The 19320-nt window shown below is 59.2% G+C and overlaps 5 protein-coding genes across 5 annotated transcripts in view; 2 read left to right on the top strand and 3 right to left on the bottom strand.

The window, feature by feature from the left end:
• Window positions 1–5941, top strand: part of SULT2B1 (sulfotransferase family 2B member 1) — a 62010-nt gene extending 56069 nt beyond the window's left edge. The window contains exons 4-7 of the mRNA XM_056135875.1: window positions 269–395; window positions 1654–1748; window positions 4524–4704; window positions 5754–5941. Of these exons, the coding sequence (XP_055991850.1) occupies window positions 269–395; window positions 1654–1748; window positions 4524–4704; window positions 5754–5941 (591 nt within the window). The remainder of the gene's footprint in view (window positions 1–268; window positions 396–1653; window positions 1749–4523; window positions 4705–5753) is intronic.
• MAMSTR (MEF2 activating motif and SAP domain containing transcriptional regulator) overlaps window positions 1–19320 on the bottom strand; it is a 164281-nt gene that overhangs the window by 94758 nt on the left and 50203 nt on the right. The window lies entirely within an intron of this gene.
• FAM83E (family with sequence similarity 83 member E) lies at window positions 7654–14407 on the bottom strand. The gene is made up of 5 exons (XM_056135573.1): window positions 13955–14407; window positions 12747–12914; window positions 12405–12529; window positions 8873–9323; window positions 7654–7902 (listed from the first exon to the last, which is right to left on the bottom strand). Exons 1-5 carry the CDS (start codon window positions 14405–14407, stop codon window positions 7654–7656), a joined length of 1446 nt encoding a protein of 481 aa, XP_055991548.1.
• Window positions 10601–11218, top strand: SPACA4 (sperm acrosome associated 4). The gene is made up of 2 exons (XM_056137140.1): window positions 10601–10942; window positions 11063–11218. The coding sequence occupies exons 1-2, from the start codon at window positions 10601–10603 to the stop codon at window positions 11216–11218; spliced, it is 498 nt and encodes a 165-aa protein (XP_055993115.1).
• Window positions 16039–19303, bottom strand: RPL18 (ribosomal protein L18). The gene is made up of 7 exons (XM_056135876.1): window positions 19093–19303; window positions 17999–18085; window positions 17664–17771; window positions 17186–17284; window positions 16396–16519; window positions 16239–16308; window positions 16039–16152 (listed from the first exon to the last, which is right to left on the bottom strand). The coding sequence occupies exons 1-7, from the start codon at window positions 19093–19095 to the stop codon at window positions 16077–16079; spliced, it is 567 nt and encodes a 188-aa protein (XP_055991851.1). The 5' UTR covers window positions 19096–19303; the 3' UTR covers window positions 16039–16076.

Raw genomic sequence — 19320 nt, 5'->3', positions numbered from 1 at the left:
TGATCCCCCCTAGCCTGAACCCCACATCTTTCTCCTCTGCCCTTTATTTCTCAAAGCCAAAATACCCCTACTCCAGAAACGTCCCTTCTTTCTTCCTTAAATGTGGTTGGGATAAGGGATGGCTTTGAGCTACCCCTTGCTGGGGATGGGGTAGGCCCCCTGAATCTTTCCAGCTGCAGGGCCAAGAGAGGGGCTCCAGGGCATGCACCCCGGGGGGTGGATGCTGTGTTGGAGGACAACACCCTCACATCTTCTCCCACCCCCACAGGCGATCTACCTGGGCAGGAACCCCCGGGACGTGCTGGTTTCTCTCTACCATTACTACAAGATCGCTGGGCACTTGAAGGACCCAGGCAGCCCGGACCAGTTTCTGCAGAACTTCCTCAAAGGCGAAGGTGAGGACCCGGGTGAAGCACCGAGGGGGTGGGGTGGGCTGCTCCTGCACCTCCACCCCAGGAAGAGAGACAGAGGAGGGGGGCGGAGGAGAGAGGCAGAATGCGGGGGTCCTAGAGAGTTGGGGTGCGGGTAGGCAGGGGCAGACAGAAGCTAAAGGACAGTGAGAGACGGCAGAGACATGGAGACAGACGAAGAAATATCAAAAGAGGGCTGGAGGACAACTTGCCTTGCAAGGCCAACCAGGGTTCAATCGTTGGCATCCCATACAACCCCCCGAGCACTGCCAGGAGTGAGTCCTGAGCATCGCCAGGTGTGGCCACAAAACAGAGCAAAATACCAGAGAGGAGAGTCTCCTATAAACCAGCCAATGGGGCTAGAGTGATGGCACAACGGGTAGGACGTTTGCCTTGCACACAGCCGACCCGAGTTGATCCCCAGCATCCCATATGGTCCCCTGAGCACTGCCAGGAGTAATTCCTGAGTGCAAAGCCAGGAGTAACCCCTGTGCATCGCTGGGTATAACCCAAAAAGGGAAAAAAAAAACAGGCAAAGATGGTAGGAAGAGATGGAGTAGGGGGCATGTGCATCTCTGTGGGTCCAGGAAGTACCTAAGCGATGGGGCGAGGTGGAGTGGAAGCAGACCGTGAGAGAGAGACGGACACAGGGAGGAGACAGAGACAGAGGCAGGGAGATAGAAAGAGGAAGAAGAAAAGTGCCTGCCATAGAGGCAGGTGTGGGGGGGAGGGGGAGGGGTGGCTGGAGGGATACTGGGACACTGGTGGTGGGAAATGTACACAGGTAGAAGGATGGGTGTTGGAACATTGTATAACTGAAACCTGATCATGAAAACTTTGGAACTGTGTGTCTCATGGTGATTCGATTTTTTTAAAAATTATTTTATTTTATTTTTTAGCTTTTTTGGGGATCACACCTGGCGATGCACAGGGGTTACTCCTGGGCCTGCACTTAGGAATTACTCCTGGCAGTGCTCAGAGGACCATATGGAATTCTGGGAATTGAACCCGGGTTGGCAAGGCAAATGCCCTACCCGCTGTGCTATTGCTCCAGCCCCCCAGATTTTTTTTTTAAGAGAGACAAGGAGACACGGGGCTGGGTGGGGGTGGTGGGACAGACAGAGACAGAGATGAAGCCAAAAATACAATGGGGGGCACTGAGAGGCCAGGCCTGGGGGTGTGGGGGTGCGCAGCCCCTCTGCACTCCCTGCTGGCCCTCACCTCGCCCGCCCTCTGCCCGCAGTGCAGTTCGGCTCCTGGTTCGACCACATTAAAGGCTGGATTCGGATGCGGGGCAAAGAGAACTTCCTGTTCATCACCTACGAGGAGCTAAAGCAGGTGAGGACCACCCCCCCCACACACACATACACTTGCTTGGGCCTAGTATGGCGTCCCCCAACTGGCCCTCCGCCACAGGGGTTGTGGCCAGCAGAACAGAGGCCCCAGCCTGAGCTCAGCCATGGCCAGATCCACCACCATCGGGCAGAGGTGCTGGGAGTCAGGAAAAGGGGTACCCCTGGGTTTTTCTCTGGGTTTTTGCTGGCTTTCCTCTGGGCAGGCAGGAGCCAGAGGGCACTCAGAGCAGGGAAGCCCCAAGGATGAGGTGGTCCCTGAAGGGAGATTTCGGCAAGTCAGGGAGGGTGAAAGCAAACACCCAGTGATAGTCCAGAGAGGACAGCATTTGTCTTGCATGTGGCGAACCCAGGTTCAATCCCCGACATCCCATAGGGTCTCCTGAGCATCACCAGGAGTAATTCCTGAGTGTGGAGCCAGGAATAATAATTCCTGAGCATTGCCGTGTGTGATCCCCACAAAAAAAGAAAGAAAGAAAGCAAAAAAGCAAACAGCCCCAAACCCATCTGGATCTGGACACCACCAGGCAGGAGAGAGGATATGTGGCACAGGGGAGTGAGGGCAGCCTTCCTTGTCTGAGCAGTCAGGGAGGGCTCCCTGGAAGAAGGGGCAAAGGTTTTGAGGGGGCAGAGGAGGAAGACAAGGGCCTTGTAGATGGAACCTTGTAGAGTGGCTGTTTTAGGCTCACCAGGACAATCCACCCAGAAAATTCTCTTTGGATGAAAAGATCCAGCAAAGGTCTTCGCCTTGCCCTTCCCCCACTGCTTTCGCATCCGGCTTTATTCTCCAAACCCCAAAACTGGGCCAGGCGGCCTGGCGGCACCTCTGGGCTACCCCTGGGTGAGAGCAGGCACCAGCGCGCTCGCATTTCTGGGACATGGCAGTGGTTTGAGAGGATGAGGGCCCAGAGTTATGAAACCGAGAATAACCTGGAAATCGGGGCCAAGGGGCTGGCGGGGCACTGCAGAGGGAGAGCTGTTGGGCTCTGGAGGAGTGTCTTTCCATCTCTGGGCCTCTGCTGACAGAGCAATGCTTCTCCCCAAGGCTGCAGGCAGATTGGGGCCACTGTACCCATGGGGCAGGAGCACTGTGACAGGAGCAAGTGCTATCTCGAGAGAGGCCACATTTGAGCTGCCTCTGGTGGCAGGGATGGGAGGGGGAGGAGGGGGGCGGTGTGAGATGCAAAGGGGGAGTGAGGATGGCACAGGGTGGAGAGGAGACAGGTCCACCCTCTCTCAGTCCAGGACGTGGGGTTGTTCACAGCAGGGGCAGGTGGGTGAGGGCCAGGTGTGGAAGGAGGGTATGGGCGGGGGGGCGGTTACCGGGCCAGACCAGGGACGGGGCCTAGGGGACACAGTGGGGAAGGAGAGGGGGTATGCGATGACAAGGTGGGGGGCAGGATGGGGCAGAGGGGCCTGCCAAGGGGCAAACCGGCTTTTTGGATCATACCTGGTGATGCACAGGGGTTACTCCTGGCTTTGCACTCCGGAATTACTCCTGGCGGTGCCCAGGGAACCATATGGGATGCTGGGAATCAAACCCGGGTCAGCCTCGTGCAAGGCAAGTGCCCTACCCGCTCCATCCCCCAAACCAGCTTTTTTTTTTTTTTGCTTTTTTTTGGGTCACACCCAGTAATGCTCAGGGGTTTCTCCTGGATCTGCACTCAGGAATTACTCCTGGCAGTGCTCGGGGGACCATATGTGATGCCGGGGATCGAACCCAGGACGGCCATGTGCAAGGCAAATACCCTACCTGCTGTGCTATCGCTCCAGCCCCCAAACCAACTTATTTTTTTTAACCTATGAGGTCATCCTACATTGCTGACCTCTACCTCTGCTTGCCTCTGATGTCACCAAAATCCCAAATTGGCCAAACCTTGAGTCAGGGTTGGGGAGAAAGTTCAGGGGTGAGGGTCGCCTTGCCTGTGGCGATCCTGGTGTGATCCTGGCAGCATGTACGGACCCCTGAGCACCACCAGTATCACTCCTGAGCACTTTCAGGTATAGCCCCAAACCCTGGGGGCCAGGAGATAGTCCAGTAGTTAGAGCACCTGCCTGGCAGGCACCAACCTGGGTCCCATTCCCAGCATCCAGGCCCCCCACCCTCACCTTAGCACCTCTTGATGCAATTCTGGAGGGTCTCCTCACACACCCAAGCACCCACGCATGCTACAGCTCCTGGCCCTGACCTGCCAGCGCAGTTAGCTGAGACCAGCAGCTCGGGTCCCTGGACCTACTCACCATTTGGGTCCCCCCCAAAAAATATCCCCAACACTGGGGCTGGAGAAATAGTCAGTGGAGAGGGTACTTGCCTTACACATGGCTCACCCTGTGTCAATCCCCCGCACTCCATAGGGTCCCCGAGCACCAGAAGTGGTTCCTGAGAGCAGAGACAGGAGTGACCTTTGAGCATCACCAGTGTAGCCCCCAAATAAACACAAACAGAGTTTAAAACAAACAAACAGACAAACAAACAAAAACCACGGACCCCCGGGGCCGGCACAATAGTTCAGTGGGGAGGGCATTTGTCTTACATATGGCCAACCCAGGTTCAATCCACAATATCTCATATGGTACTTCAAACACTGCCAGGAGTAATTCCTGAGTGCAGAGCCAGGAGTAACCCCGACCACAAAAATAAATAAATAAAATAGAAAATAAAAACACTGATCCAAGTCCTCAGTTTGGCAGTTGGGGAAACTGAGGCACAGAAGCAGAGGCAGCTTGGGGCCACTATGCTGACCTGTGCCCATCTCTGCAGGACCTCCACGGCTCAGTGCAGCGCATCTGCCAATTCCTGGAGCGGCCGCTGAGTGAGGAGGCGCTGGAATCCGTGGTGACACACTCGGCCTTCGGTGCCATGAAGGCCAACAGAATGTCCAACTACTCCCTACTGCCCTCCAGCCTGCTGGACCAGACGCACGGGAACTTCCTGAGGAAAGGTGGGGCCTAGTGGAAGGCCCTGCTGGGCAGGGGCGAAGGGCACTGGCCTAAGTCCCCAGTTGCAATACGGGGGGCTCCAGAGATCTGCCTGCCAGTGGTCCCGGTGGCCCTGGTACCCCAGATCCTATCTGCATTGCTCCAGCAGCTCCAGGGTTGTCTGAGGTCCAGGGGGCCCCCTAAGAACCTCAGTGTCCACCTGCAGTTACCCCAGCACTGGGTAAAGAGTCTGTTCCTTCCCTCACCCCAGCGTCAGCAACTCAGTGGCTTAAAATAGTTCTCCAGCCAGAAAGAGTACAGTGGGGAAGGTGCTGGCTTGGGCATCTCTGACCTGGCTTTGATTCCTGGCGCCACATAATGTCTCCCAAGGCCCACCAGGAATTATCCCTGAGCAGAGTCAGGGAGTAAACCCCAGGCAACTCCAGATGTAACCCAAGAAATAAAATTAACTAAAGAAGGGGCTGGAGCCTTCATACAGCAGGAAAGGCACCCAACACGAGAGATCCCTAAGTCACAGGTGTGGCCCTGAGGCGGCTCCCCAAATAAAACAGTTAACAGCGCCAGAGAGAACCAACCCATGTAGTTTCCCCAGTACTGCCAGGAGGAAGTAATTCCTGAGTGTAGAGCCGAGTAAGCCCTGAGCACACTGAGCACACAGGGTGTGCCCCCCCCCCAAGAAAATAAGAAAGAAAACAGCTCATTTCGTGGCAGGGGGCTCCCTCCTGCTTTCCTGGCTGCACCCCCTTTCTCCCTCTTCAGAGCTGCCCGCCCTGCTCCCTCTTTGCGCTGATCCCGCTTATCGTAGGGCCCTTATGATTATATTGGGGTACAGCCCAATATAATCGGAGTTCAGGATTCCCCTTCCGGGTGCTGTCACGGCCCCAGGGGCAGGAGGGGTGCGGAGGAAATTCCAGCTTGGAAAATTGAGGGAGCTGACGGGGCGGGGCGGGGCGCACAACCCGGGCACAGGCTGGAAGCGGGACTGGGGTGCGGGGTGCAGTGGCGCGGGGCGGGGACCCCTCCTGCCTCACCGCTACCGCCCTCCTTGCAGGAGTCTGCGGCGACTGGAAGAACCACTTCACCGTGGCTCAGAGCGAAGCTTTCGACCGCATCTACCGCGAGCAGATGCGGGGGCTGCCCCGCTTCCCCTGGGACGAGAGCCCCGAAGACGGCAGCCCAGACCCCGACCCCAGCTCCGACCCCAGCCCGGGCCAGGATCCCGAGCCCCCACACCTGTGACCCCGACAATAAAAGCATCGCTCTGGCCCGGCTTCTCCGCCGTTTTCCCGAGCAGGGCGGCGGGCGGCCGGCAGGGGGCGCGCGAGGGCAGCGGCCGGGCGCGGGTGGGGGTGGCCCGCGCCTCTTTGGGGGGGGGAGGGGGCCTGGAGGGCGCGATGCTCCGTCCCGAGGGATCCCGGGACGCGGGTGACTCAGAACCCCGCCCGAGGCACAGGTGCCGCAGGGCTGCGCCCGGCGCTCCCACGCCAGCTGGGGCTCCGGGGTCCTGAGCAAGTGGGCGGGGGCAGGGAGTGGAGTCTGGGCCCTAACTCCTGGATCCCTGGGGAGGGGTGAGTCGGCATCGGGTTTCCCAGGTCTCAGGGTGTCGGGCCTGGGTCTGCGGGAGGGGGACTGGGGATTCTGGCCTGCGGGAGGCGGGGCTGAGGCTGGTCTGAGGGAAGAGGGCCTGGGGCTTGGACTTCTGAATTTCTTGGGGGGCTATGCTCCCCGGAGGGAGAGATGAGCGACAGACCCACAGCGGGCAGGCTCTTGCCTTGCCCGTGGCAGGACAATCCCCACCACCATATAGGGTCCCCCCCGCAGCCCCTCCGGGAGTGAGCAGAGCCAGGAGTAAGCCCTAAGCCCTAAACAACAATAATGAAAACCCAAACCCAAAGTGGGCGGTTGTTGGGTCTTGGAGGAGACAGGGATGGGGGTGGGGAACGTGGTGATGGGGGTGGCTGTTCATTTGAAGATGGGGAAGTGCTGGGAAACGTACACTGGTGGAGGGATGGGTGTTGGAATACTGTATGGCTGGAATTCATTCATGAACAGCTTTGTAATGGTCTAAAAAATTTTTTTAAAGTTTTTTTAAAAAGAAGATGATGGGGGAGAGATGGTGCTGCTGGCCGGTGCATGCTCCTCACTCCTGGCTTACCGGCCCAGCTGCACAGCGACTCCCTGAGCACAGAGCTCGGAGTAAGACCCGAGTACAGCTGGGTGTGGCCCAAAAGCCAACAATAAATAATAAACAAATGGATTAATAAGGTAGATTTCTGAGGACATGGGACAGAGGATAGGGTGTGTGTGTGTGTGTGTGTGTGTGTGTGTGTGTGTGTGTGTGCATATGCAAAGCAAAATTTTTCCTTCAAAGAGGGAAAATCAATTTAGGAACTTGGGCCTGGGGGGTGGCAAACGGTAGGGGCTTGCAGGTGGGGGTCCTGGATTCGGATTCTGGCACTACAAACAAATGACAAATACACAAAACCCCAGAGCTGAGCACAGGGCTGTGTCCACACACATCCAGCAGAAAGCACCTTTATTCTGAATTAACTGGACCCAGGAGGCCATGGCCCACCTGCCCACCTCTGCCCTGACCTCCACAAACCCCACTTCCTGCTGCCGGGGGGGGGGGGGGGGGGCCTGCCTTTACCTGGTTGAACTCAGTTCACTCACTGCTCCCAAGTGTGGGGACAGAAAATGTCCCCGTTTTGTTTCAGGGACCTCCCACCCTCCATCTCCCATAAGCCAGCCCCAGCCAGGCCCCCCATTAGCCAGAGACTTTCTGTCCATTTCCCCAACGCAGCCCTGGAGTCTCGAGGGAACTTTTCCTATTCTAGAACAAAGGAGAAAGACCCCCTCTCCCCCGGCACCACAGCACGGGAGCCAGGCTGCCATGTCCGAGACCGCGTGGTCCAGGGGATGACCATGGAGTTCCCCACTATCTGCTTCCATCAGGGCCGTGCCCCAAATCCAGCCACGGGGCTCCAGTCTAACAGCTGGGTGCTCCTGGGGTCCAAGGGCTTGAAGGCTGCGTCGTCCCCAAACCACCACCGTGGGGATGTGGACAGGTAATGAAGGTGGCGGCTAGATGAGAGGGGTGGCAGGCGGGAGTCCACCTCGGCCCGGGGGCCCCCACCAGCACCCCGATGTCTCATCAGGGCCTTGGCTGGGGTGTCTTTGGCATCCCAGGACTTTCTGAGCTGTGGAAGGAAAAGAAAGAGGTGGGGAAACTGCCGAGTAGGGTGGGGGTGGGGGTTGAGAGCTGGTGAGAGCCCTCAAACTGGGAAGAGGAGCCCCAGCCTTGCAGGGCTGGGAGGGGCCGGGTCCCCCTAAAGCTTCTTCTTCAAAACTGGGGAGGAGCAGGAAGTTAGTGGGAAGCAAATATTTGCCAAAGGAGGATTAGGGTGGAGGAGAGGACCTTGCCCCCTCTCCCTTCCCTGTCAGGGACTGAGGCCACTCCTGGGGAATCTCCTCATGGCTCTGCCCAGAGACCAGGAGGGGAAACTGAGGCTAGTTGGCATACAGGGCTGGAGAGTTAGTACAGCAGGGGAGGGGCTTGCACATGGTGGACCCATATCTGATCCCAGGATCCCACTGGCTCCCCTGGGTCCCTCTAGGAGTGATCCTTTTGCAGGAACACCCTGCCAGATATCCTAGTCCCCCACAAAAAGGGGGCGCAGGCAGCTTGCAGAGACACTGGCAAAGCTCTGATGGCTTCCAAGGTGCCCTGAGTGGTGGGGCTTGAGTCTGCGGCTATTTGTTTAATTTAGGGGGTGTTCGGGACACCTGGGGCTCCTCCCAGTGATTCTTGGCAACTAGCCTGGGAGTCTCATCCCAGCAGTGCTAGGGATCCTGGGGTCACCTCAGAGGTGCTTGGGAACCCCAAGGGTTGCATGTGGCAATGTTTGGGAGACTCTTGGCAATGCTGGGGATTGAACTAGGCTCGGCCATGTGCAAGACTTCCTGTCTCTGACTTCTTCTTTTTTGTTTTTGGGACATACCTGGCGATGCTCAGGGGTTACTCCTGGCTCTGCACCCAGGGATCACTCCTGCCCAGGCTCGGGGAGCCAGTGGAATGCCGGGGATCGAACCCGGATTGGCTGCGTGCAAGGCAAGCTCCCCTCCCACTGTGCTAGCCCTCCCCCTCTTCCTCCTTTGAGCCCCACTCACCTCATTGTTGGTGTCACTGTCACTGGAGCCTGACAAATGGGACAGGCGGCTTAGATCCCACAGCGAGCGGCTGGGCCGGGCTGGGAGTCCGCTGGGTGTGCGGGCGCGCTGCACGCTCCTCAGGATGTCACTGAGTGCCGGCATTGGGGGTCTGGGCGGCTCCTGCCCATCCCTCAGGACCCGGCTGGCGACCAGGCGCATGGTCAGCGGGGGCTCCAGCCGGGGTGATGGTAACACTGGGGTTACGGAACAGCGACGGGCCACGCGGTGGGGGCTGGGTGGAGGTGGCTGAGTTCCAGGAGAATTGGTCGAGGGCCCTCGGCTGGGTGCTGGTGGGAGCGGCCGGGAGGCGGCATACAGGGTCCGGAACTCGCGGCTGAAGGCGTCGGTGATCTCACCCGTGAGCAGGGTCAGCAGGCCGCGGTTCAAGCGGGAGTCACTCCAGGTGAAGCTGGGGACACAGGCGGGCTCAGGCCCCAGCTCCCTGACCTGCCCCCACCCTCTCCAGGTCTCTGTCACAGGAGCACCTGACACCTGCATTAAGACCCTTGGATTGTACAGACCTGAACTACAGGACAGTGGGAGAGGCTTTCCTTGCACTCCAGGGTTCAATCCTGGACCCCATATGGTCCCTGAACCCTGCCAGGAGCAAACCCTGAGCACAGACCCAGGGGTTACTCCTGAGCACCGCTGAGTTGGCCCCCACAAAAAAAATGCAGGCAAAGTTATGAAGCAGGAGAGACAGTACAGTGGGGAAGGCGCTTTCCTTGGACGTGGCCGACCCAGGTTCGATCCCCAGCATGCCCTATGGTGGTCCCCTGAGCATCACCATGTTGGGGACTGGCCTTGGTAGCCCCTGCTTGTTTCTCCTGAGACAGGAATGAGCAGGGGTAAAACTGGGCATGTGGGAGCGCCATGCCCTGGTGGCCGACCCGGTAAAGGGGTGCCGAAGGGAAGGCTGCACCTGATCCACCTTGGCCAGGAGCCATATTCTTATTTCTGAGTTCAAGGAACTGCCCGCATGCGCAGCTGCAAAGCAGAATAACATAACATAGCTCGCTCAACTTGTAACCTTTGACTTTCCCACGGAGTGTTCACTACATACTATAAAAGAAAGTGAGCTTTGGGATACAGTCCTCCCTATCCCGTCTTCAGCATTCAGTCCCTCTCTCTGGCTGAAGTTGGCTGCGCGGGACACTGCACCGCCAGAAGTGATACCTGAGCACTGGACCAGGAGTAACCCCTGAGCATCACCAGGTGTGCCTCCCCAACCAAAACAAAAATAAAATGAGACCCTTGGATTACAGCCTGGAGCCATGGCCCAGCAGGAAGGACTCTTGCCTTGCAGGTGGCCAACCTGGGTGCGACCAACAGCATTCCATGTGTCTCCCCACCAATCCTGTCCTTCTTCTTGTGAAGCCCCACCCCCACCTGTGACCTCGCCCCCGGGGTGGCCAGTGGGAAGCCCCGAGGGGTCTGTGAGGTCACCGCATTCCACATCACAGACACTCTGGTTGGGCTGCGGCCTGCGCTGCTTCCTGTCCACAGAGAATTTGGACACGTCGTGCTGGACTTAGGACAACCGTGAGAAGGACGTGGTGCTGGGTTGGGGGGGGGACCCCCCAGAACACGTGGGCACTGGCCCTGTTGGATATCTCCTGCCGCTGAGCCCGGAGGTCCGGGAAGCCCTCGGCCTGGCTGGGCACCTGTCACCGCCGCCAGGCCACCATGGTCCCCGGCTGGTTACTGCTACTCATAGCCGTGTGTCCGGGCACCCGGGCCTCCAAGGAATGCCTGTTCTGTGAGCTGACTGACTCGACTGTCTGTCCAGGCGTCCACATGCACTGCGGGGATGATGAGGACTGTTTCACGGGCACTGGGGTGGCCCCAGGTATGGGCCCCATCATCAACAAAGGCTGCATGCAGTCCACCAAGTGCGGCCACGTGGAACCGGTCAGCTACATGGGCGTCACCTACAGCCTGACCAGCAGCTGCTGCTATGGCTACCTCTGCAACAGGGCCCCTCGCGCCCCCTGTGGCCCCCGCTCCTGGCTGCTGCGACTGGACTTGGTGCTACTCTCGCTGCTTTTTTGGTTCTAAGCACAGGAGAGCCAGGCCCGGGACAGGTCTCCTGGCTTCACACGGCCCCCGCCGTGCCCCTTGCCTCCACCCCTTTCCCTTATTAAACAGCCAGAGGCCCTGGACAACCTCGTGTGGCCCCGGCCTCATCGATCGAGGGGCGGCCGGCCCACCTGGAGCCAGGTCCGTGTGCTGGCCACAGTTTGGCTGCGTGTTTCTCCCTCACTGGTCTCTAAGATGCTGGTGGCTGCTGCCGGCCACTGGTAGTCCCTTAGAGTCGATGACACATGGTTTTGGTGGTTCTTTGGTCATATTTTTTCCCACCGAAGATGACTAATAAACAAGCACTGATATTTTAAGAGCGCTTCTCATATCCTCCCGTGCCAGCCACCCGGCATCTGCTTCCCTCCGTGTACCCCGTGTTTCTGTAAAATCTGGAAGGCCGCTCCCTGAAAGCAGACCGGAAATTGTCCCGGCAGCAACCCTGAACGTTGCCAGCTAGGAGTGTGCTAGCAAGACCAGTGTTCAGGCCCCAGCCCCCCGGAATCGTCCCAGCGATTCTGATGCAACTCAAGGTGGAAAAACCACAAGGTCATGTCAGGTGACAGCACAGGGGACTGGTGGGCCATGTTCCATCCCAGGTGGCTGGCACAGAGCCAGGAGCAAACCCTGAGCACCACTGGGTGTGCCCCTCCAAAAGTGTCTGAACCAGGACGGAGGCATAGCAGGACCCCGAGGAGAGGGAGGAAGAGGGACTTGAGCGCACCTGAGAGCCCGGCCTGATGCCACTAGCGGATACATTGACAGATGCCTGGGAGGTGGGTTACCCCCGAAACAGACCAGACAATGGGGTCAGAGCAATAGGACAGTGGGGAGGGCGCAGCCTTGTATGCAACCAACCCGGATTCAATCCCCAGTACCTCCTATGGTCCCTTGAGTACCACCAGGAATGATCCCTGAGTGCAGAGTCGGGAGTCAGGGCCTGAGAATCGCCAAGTGTGGCCCCCAAACGCTGATCCTCCCAAAATAAGACAACGAGTGAGCAAACCTTGTAGACTAGGCTTCACCCAGAAAGAGCAGCTGCGGTCTAGAGTGACCAAGTGGGGACAGCACTGACCTTGCCCAAAGCCGACCCCAGTTCTATTTCCAGTACCCCAAAGAGTCCCCCAGGTCCCACCAGGAGTGAGCTCTGAGCAGAGGCAAGAGTCAGCCCTGAGCACAGAGCCAGGAATCAGCCCAAAGCACAGACCTAAGAGCACTGAACACTGACAGGAGTCAGCCCTGAGCACTGGCAGGCTCCGTCCCTGGCCCCAGGCCCACCCTTCACTTGTCACCTCTTCTGGGAAGGATGGTCAGATGGTCTGAACCAGGAGCCCGGGACCAGGCTGGTAATCACGCCAGCTCACTGGGAGCATCTGTCTCATGGGGCTGGTGGCCACCCAGGCGGGCGCACCTGTAGGAGCCGGTGACCACTCTCTCTCCGTCCAGCAGCACGAACTTCTCCCTCACGCTGCCCTTCACCTGCCGGCTCTGGCGGCTCTGGAAGCTGCAGCCGGCCACCACACGGATGTCCAGGTTCTGGGGGCCAAGAGGCAACCTGCTCAGGCTTCACAGCCCCTGGAGGGGAGCCCCCTGGGCGGGCCCTGCCTTCCTCCAGGAGTCCCCAGCTGTCAGACCACCAGGACACGTGGAGAAGCACCTCCCCACCCGGGCACACCCAGCGCCTTGCACCCTCGGACGTATGTGGGGAATTGGGGACAGGGGCTCCGGGCAGTTCAGTGGGGGCTGGACCAACCTCTGTGGCCCGGGGGTTCACCCCCAGCTGCTGGGCCAGTTCCAGGAAGGCGGGCAGCTGCTGGCAGTCCAGGAGCACGTAGACGGGCACCCAGCGGCACGTGGCTGTGTCCACGAGGTCAGACAGCAGGTCTGGGTCGGTGAAGACATCCATGACCACGGCCACCAGCTGCAGGGGTGAAGGGCAGCGGTTGAGGTCAGGGCTGTGGTGAGGGGAGTTTGGAGCTGCTGGGGGTTAGGGGGGTTTCGGGTGATGCTAGACTTTAGGGGGAGAGTTATGGGCGAATGGGGGTCTGAGGCCAGGGCTGTGTGGGGATGGGGGCTGTCATGGGGAATGGGGGAGTTAAAGGGATGGGGAGCTGTGGGTGAAGCTGGAGACCCCAGGACACCTAGGGTGGGCACCCCTGGGTAAAGGGTTTTGGAGAAGGAAATTTGAAGGGCCTCCATGGACTAATTTAGAGGGACAGAGGAGGGACCCCCCCCCAAGACACGTGATGGCTCATGGAGTCTCTCTCCAACCGGCACTGCCCCCTGCACTCCCAAATGGTTATCTGTCACCACCTCCTGGGAGGGGTCCTGGGGGGATGGGGGGTGCCAAGAACTTCGTCTTGTAGGCAAAGCGGGGGGAGGTGGCTAGTCCCCAACTCATTGACCAGATGGTTCAAATCACTATTCAGGGGCCGGAGCGGGAAGGGCACTGGCCTTGTATGAGGCTAACCCAGGTCTGATCCCCAGCATCCCACAGGGTCCTCCGAGCACCACCAGGAGTGATCCAGCAGTGCACAGCAGGAGTGAGCTCTGAGCACTGCCAGATATGGCCCAAGAACCAATTAAAAAAAAAAATCTATTCAGATGGATTGCCCCGACTCAGTCTCCCCATCTCCTCAATGGGCCCTTACCAGGCACCTGTGAGGGGCCTGCATGGGAGCAAACAGATGACAGACACCAGGAAGTTCACTGAACAATGGGCTGGGCTGAGAGGTGCAGGGAGGAGCAATGGGGACAATCTGGGGGTGACAAGCCCAGGAGACACCCCTAAAGGCACCGAGCCTTAGGTGTTGAGAAGGAAGCACCCTGTTATCTCAGGGGCAGGCTGCATCTAGGAGTCATGGACAGCTAGATCCTGGAGGGCGGAGGGCAAAGGGCAGGAGGCAGCCTGCCTAGGGCCAGGGGGCCCCAGGTGTGGGCAGCCACAGGCCCGGTGCTCACCTTTTGTGCAGCGCGGATTTCCCGGCGCACCACCTCCTTGAGCGGGGGCTGGCCCTCCTCTGGGGGCTGCGTGTACAGCTGTGCCCTGGTGATGCCTTTCCACGCTCCGTCTTCTGGCCAGCCCAGCCGCAGGGTGGGCAGTGTTTCCTCCGACTGACCCGGCCAGTAGGTGAGGCTGCCTGGGTCTCCGTCAGCCGTGGCGCCCTCAGCCGCGCTGCCCGAGCTCCATTCCTCTGCGGCGGCGGCCAGGCCCTGGAGCTCATCCCCGCTGAGGAAGGGCCGCAGCCCCTCACGCTGCACACAGGCCTGGAAGGCTTCGGTGCCCTCACTCAGCAGCGCCTCGAGTGCCAGCCGCTGGCCCTCGGAGTACAGGGCGGCAGGCAAGGCCTCCGCTGCCTGAGCCCCAGAATCCAGCTCTGCTCCTTCAAGCGCCGCCAGCTGAGAGGCCGCCATCGGGCCACCCAGGAGGAGGGCTAAGAGGATCCAGAGGGTGGACCCTTGGGGGTCCCCAGCAGATTCTGTGCGGCCAGACTAGCTCTGCAGGATAGTGCCGAGTCCCGGGGTCCCCCGTACCTCCCCCAGAACCGAGGCAGGACCAGGGCAGCCCTGAACAGACGCTAGCCCCTGCCACCCCCCACCCCCCGATTTCTTGCCAGCAGTCTCTGGTGGTCCAACAGAACCCCAGCCTTTCCTCCCTGCAGCGTGACTCAGTCACCACCCATCTCTGAAACTCCACGACTCACAGCCCACCGGCCACCCAGCCCCCAAAAGAGCAGATACTTCAGACCTGGGCAGGCCAGGACAGCCACCAGAGCCTGCAGGGGGACCCCGGGTCAGCTCTGGCCTACAGTGTCCCCAAAGCTTCTTGTTGGAGGCTTAGCCAGGCTCGGCTGCTGTGGAAACAAGGGCGCTTTCCAAGTCCCGCCAGGCAGAGTCTGAGCTCCCTGCTGCACCCTGGCACCCAGGCGCCCACTCGGAGGTGGAGGAATGCACTCCAGGGAGCGCGGCGACGCCCTGCCCCTCCCAGTACAGGGGGCCCCTAGGCCTGTCTCCAGATGGCCCTGTTCAGGCCGTGCAGAGGGGGTGCTGCAGAGCAGTGCCTGGGTGGAGGCCCCAGACCGCCCTCCACCCAGCCCCCGAGCTGAGTGGGTCCAGCTCCCAAATTCTAGAAAAAGCCCACCTGTGTGCCAGCAGTTGACTTAATACTGGGCCAGAACTTTCTTAGTCCTGCCCCACCCCACCCCCAACCTGCCCCTCTTAGATTCTGTGCCCCTGACCCCTGCACATTGCCAACTCCAGTCCTCCAGGTCACAGCGAGTTCCCCTGCAGAAAACAGTGCAGGGCCCACCTTCCTCCCACCGCGGGGCACTGGGCCAAGAGTGCCTCCCCCAAGCTTGCCTTTTCAGATGGTCAGTGCCAACAGTGGGGGTCCACAGACCCGCCTTTATTCTGGCGGTTCTTCTGCCAGGGCTGGCCTCATTCATCAGGTTTCAACATAGATCCAGGCTTTGCGCAAACACAGACCGGACCCTGCCCCAAGAGCCCAGGAGCGGAAGCCCCTCAGGAGGGCCCAGTCCCCAACTTGCCCAGTCGCTCTTGGGGTCCAGTGCACCAGGCAAAATGGGCCTCTTGATCCCGGGGGAGCCTAGCACCTGCTGGCCGGTTCCCACGCGACCGCCCCCCACAGCCCCGCCCCACTTCCGGGTCCACAGGGACAGGGAGTGGCCAAACAAGAAGCTGGGCTGGTGTGTTAACACCTGACAGGTGAGGCCAGAGCGATAGCACAGCGGGTTGGGCGTTTTGCCTTGCACACGGCTGACCCAAGTTCAATCACCAACATCCCATATGGTCCCCCAAGCACCAACTGGAGTAATCCCTGAGCATCGTTGGGTGTGACCCCCCCCAAAACCAAAATACACCTGACAGGTTCAGATAAAGGAGGCAATTTAGACCAAAAGACTGTGGGGACAGCATGTCCACTAGAGGGCACTATCGGACAGGGCTAGTCAAATCCCCTCCCCTCCCCCAAACACTGGGGTACCTGTCCTCCCCCCCTCCAGGCCCCACAGTAACACACAGGCCAATCAGCAACCAAAATCTTTAATAGTAAAGCAGGATCAGGTCAGTTCTTGTAGCCACGGCTGGCCCTTCTGCCTCTGGCACGCTCGAACTTGCGGCCCTTGGAACGCACATAGGGTCTGCAGGGAGAGGAAAGTTCAGGTTAGAATGAAGCAGGGGGCCTCCCTGAGGGTGCACGGCTGGGGAACAGGAGGTCTATACTCACTTAGTGTGGCTGTGTGGGGTCCCGGGAGCCTTGCCAAAATGCCTATACACCTCCCGGCCTTTGCGGGGACCTATGTCAAAGATAAAAGTGGATCATTAGGCTGGAACAGACGTGTGGCCTCAGGGAGTTGGCTGGGGGCCCCTGGACTTGCACTCACCAGAGAGCAGGACAGTTCCACAGCCTTTGGGGGAGTCCAGGGCCAACTGGTCAAAGGTCAGGATTTTGCCCCCAGCCTTGAGGATGCGAGTTCGGGCACGGCCAGTCACACGCAGGGCACACACCTGAGGAGGGGGTGTGTCAAAGTCACCTCAGAAGCTCCTCTGGCCCAGGAGCCCCCGCTGCGGTGCCAGTCGCATGGAAGGGCTTCTTGTGCTGGCCACACTTCTGGATGCTCCACCAGTACCCAGCAGGGGATCGACACTACACCAGGGACCCCTCTGGGGCTGAGTATTTGCAGGCAGTTACACAGTGGAGTTTGCATGTAGGGAAGGTGGCTGACCTAAAGTGAACTGGCCAGAGCGATAATACTGCAGGGAGGGCACTTATCTTGCATGCAGTCTACCTGGGTTTCATCCTTGGCACCCAATAGGGCCCCAGGAACACTCCTGCATGCAGAGCCAGGAGTAAACCCTGAGAGTTGCCAAAAACCGAGAGAGATCTGGGGCTGGGTGTACTAGTATAGGACAGGCTTGTGGTACTTTCCTTGCACATGGCTGACCCTAGACCGATTCCTGGCACCACATACGGTTCCCATGTCCTCAGAGCAACCCCTGAGCACCACTGGGGTAGGGCCCAAACCCATTCCCACTTAGATTCCCTGTCACACAAGAAGCCACGGGGCAAGATGTGCCAACAACCTCCTCTCAAGGTGGATGCATAAACGCGGGGGCGGTGTCACAGCACAGCAAGCGCACAGTGAGGTCCGCAGGCCGCCCCGTCCCACTCACCTTCAGTTTGGGCACCTCCTGAATGCGCACATCATCTGTGATTGTGCCCACCACCACAGCCGTCTTGCCTTCCCGACCAGGAAGCTTCATCTTGCGGATCTTGGGGGGAAGGGGAGGAGAGGTGCTGAGGAGCTGGGAGCCTCTGCAGACCACGCAAGACTTTCCACAACCCTCATCAGCGCAGGGTGGGAGTGACAGTATGAGGGCAAGAGTGTCTGCCTTGCAGTCAACCTGGGTTCAACTGCCCCCCCCCCCGCACCTTAGAGGGTCCCCTGAGCCAGCAAGGAGTAAAGCGAGAACAGAGCCAGTTAGCCCTGAGCACTGCAGGGGTGGCCCCCAAACCAAAGCACCCCCAAGACAACCAATTAAGGTGAGTTGACATTTGCATCCTAGGACCTGCACTCAGGGAGCCACTAACCCCCCCGCCACCACCACCAGGCCAAGTGTGGCCGCCAGCCCAACCCCAGCAGTTCCTTACCATGCGGGACAGGGACAGAGGCGGCCGGTTGGTCCGGCTCATGAATAGTCTCTTCAGCACAACCTGATTGAACGTGGAGTTGGTGCGTCTGGCCAGAAACCGGTAGAGCTGCAGAAGGGACAAGGCAATGAACACAGAGACCACTGTGGTCCACTGCCCTTCCCCTAGGAGGCAAGCCAACATTGTTCTGTTTCCCGATCTCTAAGAGTCCCAGGGCCCCACTGTTCCAGTCCCGAGGCTGCAGACAGAATCTGTCCTTCCAGCCCTGGAAGGAGGGTGGCCAAATACTGTGGGCCCAGCAGGGGCTGCCCAAGGAGACTCCAGCCCCATCTCACCTTAACCAGCAGTCTCAGGTAGATGTCCTGGCTCTTGGGCTCCTTGCGCCGCACCTTCCGGTCTTTGTTGTGGCGGATATCGACTCCCTGTGGGGATGAATGATGGAGCGTGGGCCCAGCTGATCCCTGGGCACCTCGTGAAGGAAGGGTGGCAGCCCTGTCTGAGGAAGTGTGAACCGCAGGCCACCGGTGGGAGCTCCAGGGAAAATAACTGCCAGGGCTTTCTGCTCCCCGACAACCCCCACTCCGCAATAAAAAAGTCAATTCAATTCCAGAGACAAGAAAAGACAAACAGCCTTCTCCCACCAAAACTCGCTCCAATATGGAGCAGACACCGGCAGGCCGGAAGAGTGTCGAGTCCTTTACTTGGAACGCTCTGCAGAGAACTAGTCCCCATCTCTGTTCACCCCGCATCCCGAGCGCACGCCTCCAACCCCTGCGGGGCTCCGACACTTTGCATCGGAGAAAACCGAGGGCGAAATGCTCGAGACTTAAAATTTAGGAACCGGACTCTTTAAACAGCTCCCGCGTTTATCCTTGCTCGCAAAAAACCTAGGCGAGAAAAGCAGGCGCTTCTGGCTAATTTCTTATCGAAGGCAAACCTGCGGGACTTGTGAAAACAATTCGCCTTTTGCCCGTGACACGGAATGATAACTGAGGCACGCACCAGAAAACAAAGTGAGCTCGAACGGATAGAGCCCCTGCGCCCAGGCTCGGGACGTTCAACGACAGCCCTCTGCCCCCAAACCTCGCCTCCAGGCTGCGGAGCGAACGATCCAAGCGAAGAGAGCAAAGAGATGGGCACGGGTCCGAATCCTAATCCCGTAATTTTCCAGCATCGGTGCCCTGATCCCCTCCCTGAACCTCCTTGTACCTCAACCTGACCATCTATTGAATGGGCGCTCTAACCAGGTTGCGGGAGAATGGGAACGACCCATCCCTGGTCTTCGGGCACCACTGAAAGCCTCCCGAGCGAACAAATCGCCGCTATCAGACACCCCGAACTCCCTGTCTCCCTTTGCCATGCCCCCAGTCTAAGACTGTGACGGATGGCAATGGATTGTGTAGCGCTAAAGGCCGCAAAAGGCGCTCACCATGATGGCGCCTTCAGTTCGGCCAGGTCCGGAAAGAGAGAACAGGGCCGGATGGGCGGGGAAAGCACTGAGCGACTGGCGCGTGCGTGGCGTCACTGGCGCGCGACGCGGCGCTCTACCACGACGCAGGTCTCTCGGTGGTGAATCGGAGTGCGAGCTAGATGGGAGGTTCCGGAATAAGGTGGATGAATAACCACCTTATTCGTTACGTCAAGGCTGGTACATCGG

This window comes from Sorex fumeus, unplaced genomic scaffold (genome assembly GCF_029834395.1).
Source record: "Sorex fumeus unplaced genomic scaffold, SorFum_2.1 ptg000122l, whole genome shotgun sequence".
Classification (NCBI taxonomy): domain Eukaryota; kingdom Metazoa; phylum Chordata; class Mammalia; order Eulipotyphla; family Soricidae; genus Sorex; species Sorex fumeus.
Note: the sequence above shows the minus strand (reverse complement) of the source record. Positions and strands in the feature narration are given on the sequence as shown.

Bases quoted from the DNA above. Each gene is read 5' to 3' on its own strand.
- RPL18 (XM_056135876.1), bottom strand. The intron at 17,285-17,663 runs GTAAGGAACTGC...CTTCCCCCCAAG, and splicing joins CTCTGTCCCTGTCCCGCATG to ATCCGCAAGATGAAGCTTCC. The intron at 16,309-16,395 runs GTGAGTGCAAGT...TCTTTGACATAG, and splicing joins TGGAACTGTCCTGCTCTCTG to GTCCCCGCAAAGGCCGGGAG.
- FAM83E (XM_056135573.1), bottom strand. From the start codon at position 14,407: ATGGCGGCCTCTCAGCTGGCGGCGCTTGAAGGAGCAGAGCTGGATTCT. The intron at 12,915-13,954 runs GTGAGCACCGGG...TCACCCCTGCAG, and splicing joins AAATCCGCGCTGCACAAAAG to CTGGTGGCCGTGGTCATGGA. The intron at 7,903-8,872 runs GTGAGTGGGGCT...TTCCTTCCACAG, and splicing joins ACAGTGACACCAACAATGAG to CTCAGAAAGTCCTGGGATGC.
- SPACA4 (XM_056137140.1), top strand. From the start codon at position 10,601: ATGGTCCCCGGCTGGTTACTGCTACTCATAGCCGTGTGTCCGGGCACC. The intron at 10,943-11,062 runs GTGCTACTCTCG...CTTATTAAACAG, and splicing joins GGCTGCTGCGACTGGACTTG to CCAGAGGCCCTGGACAACCT.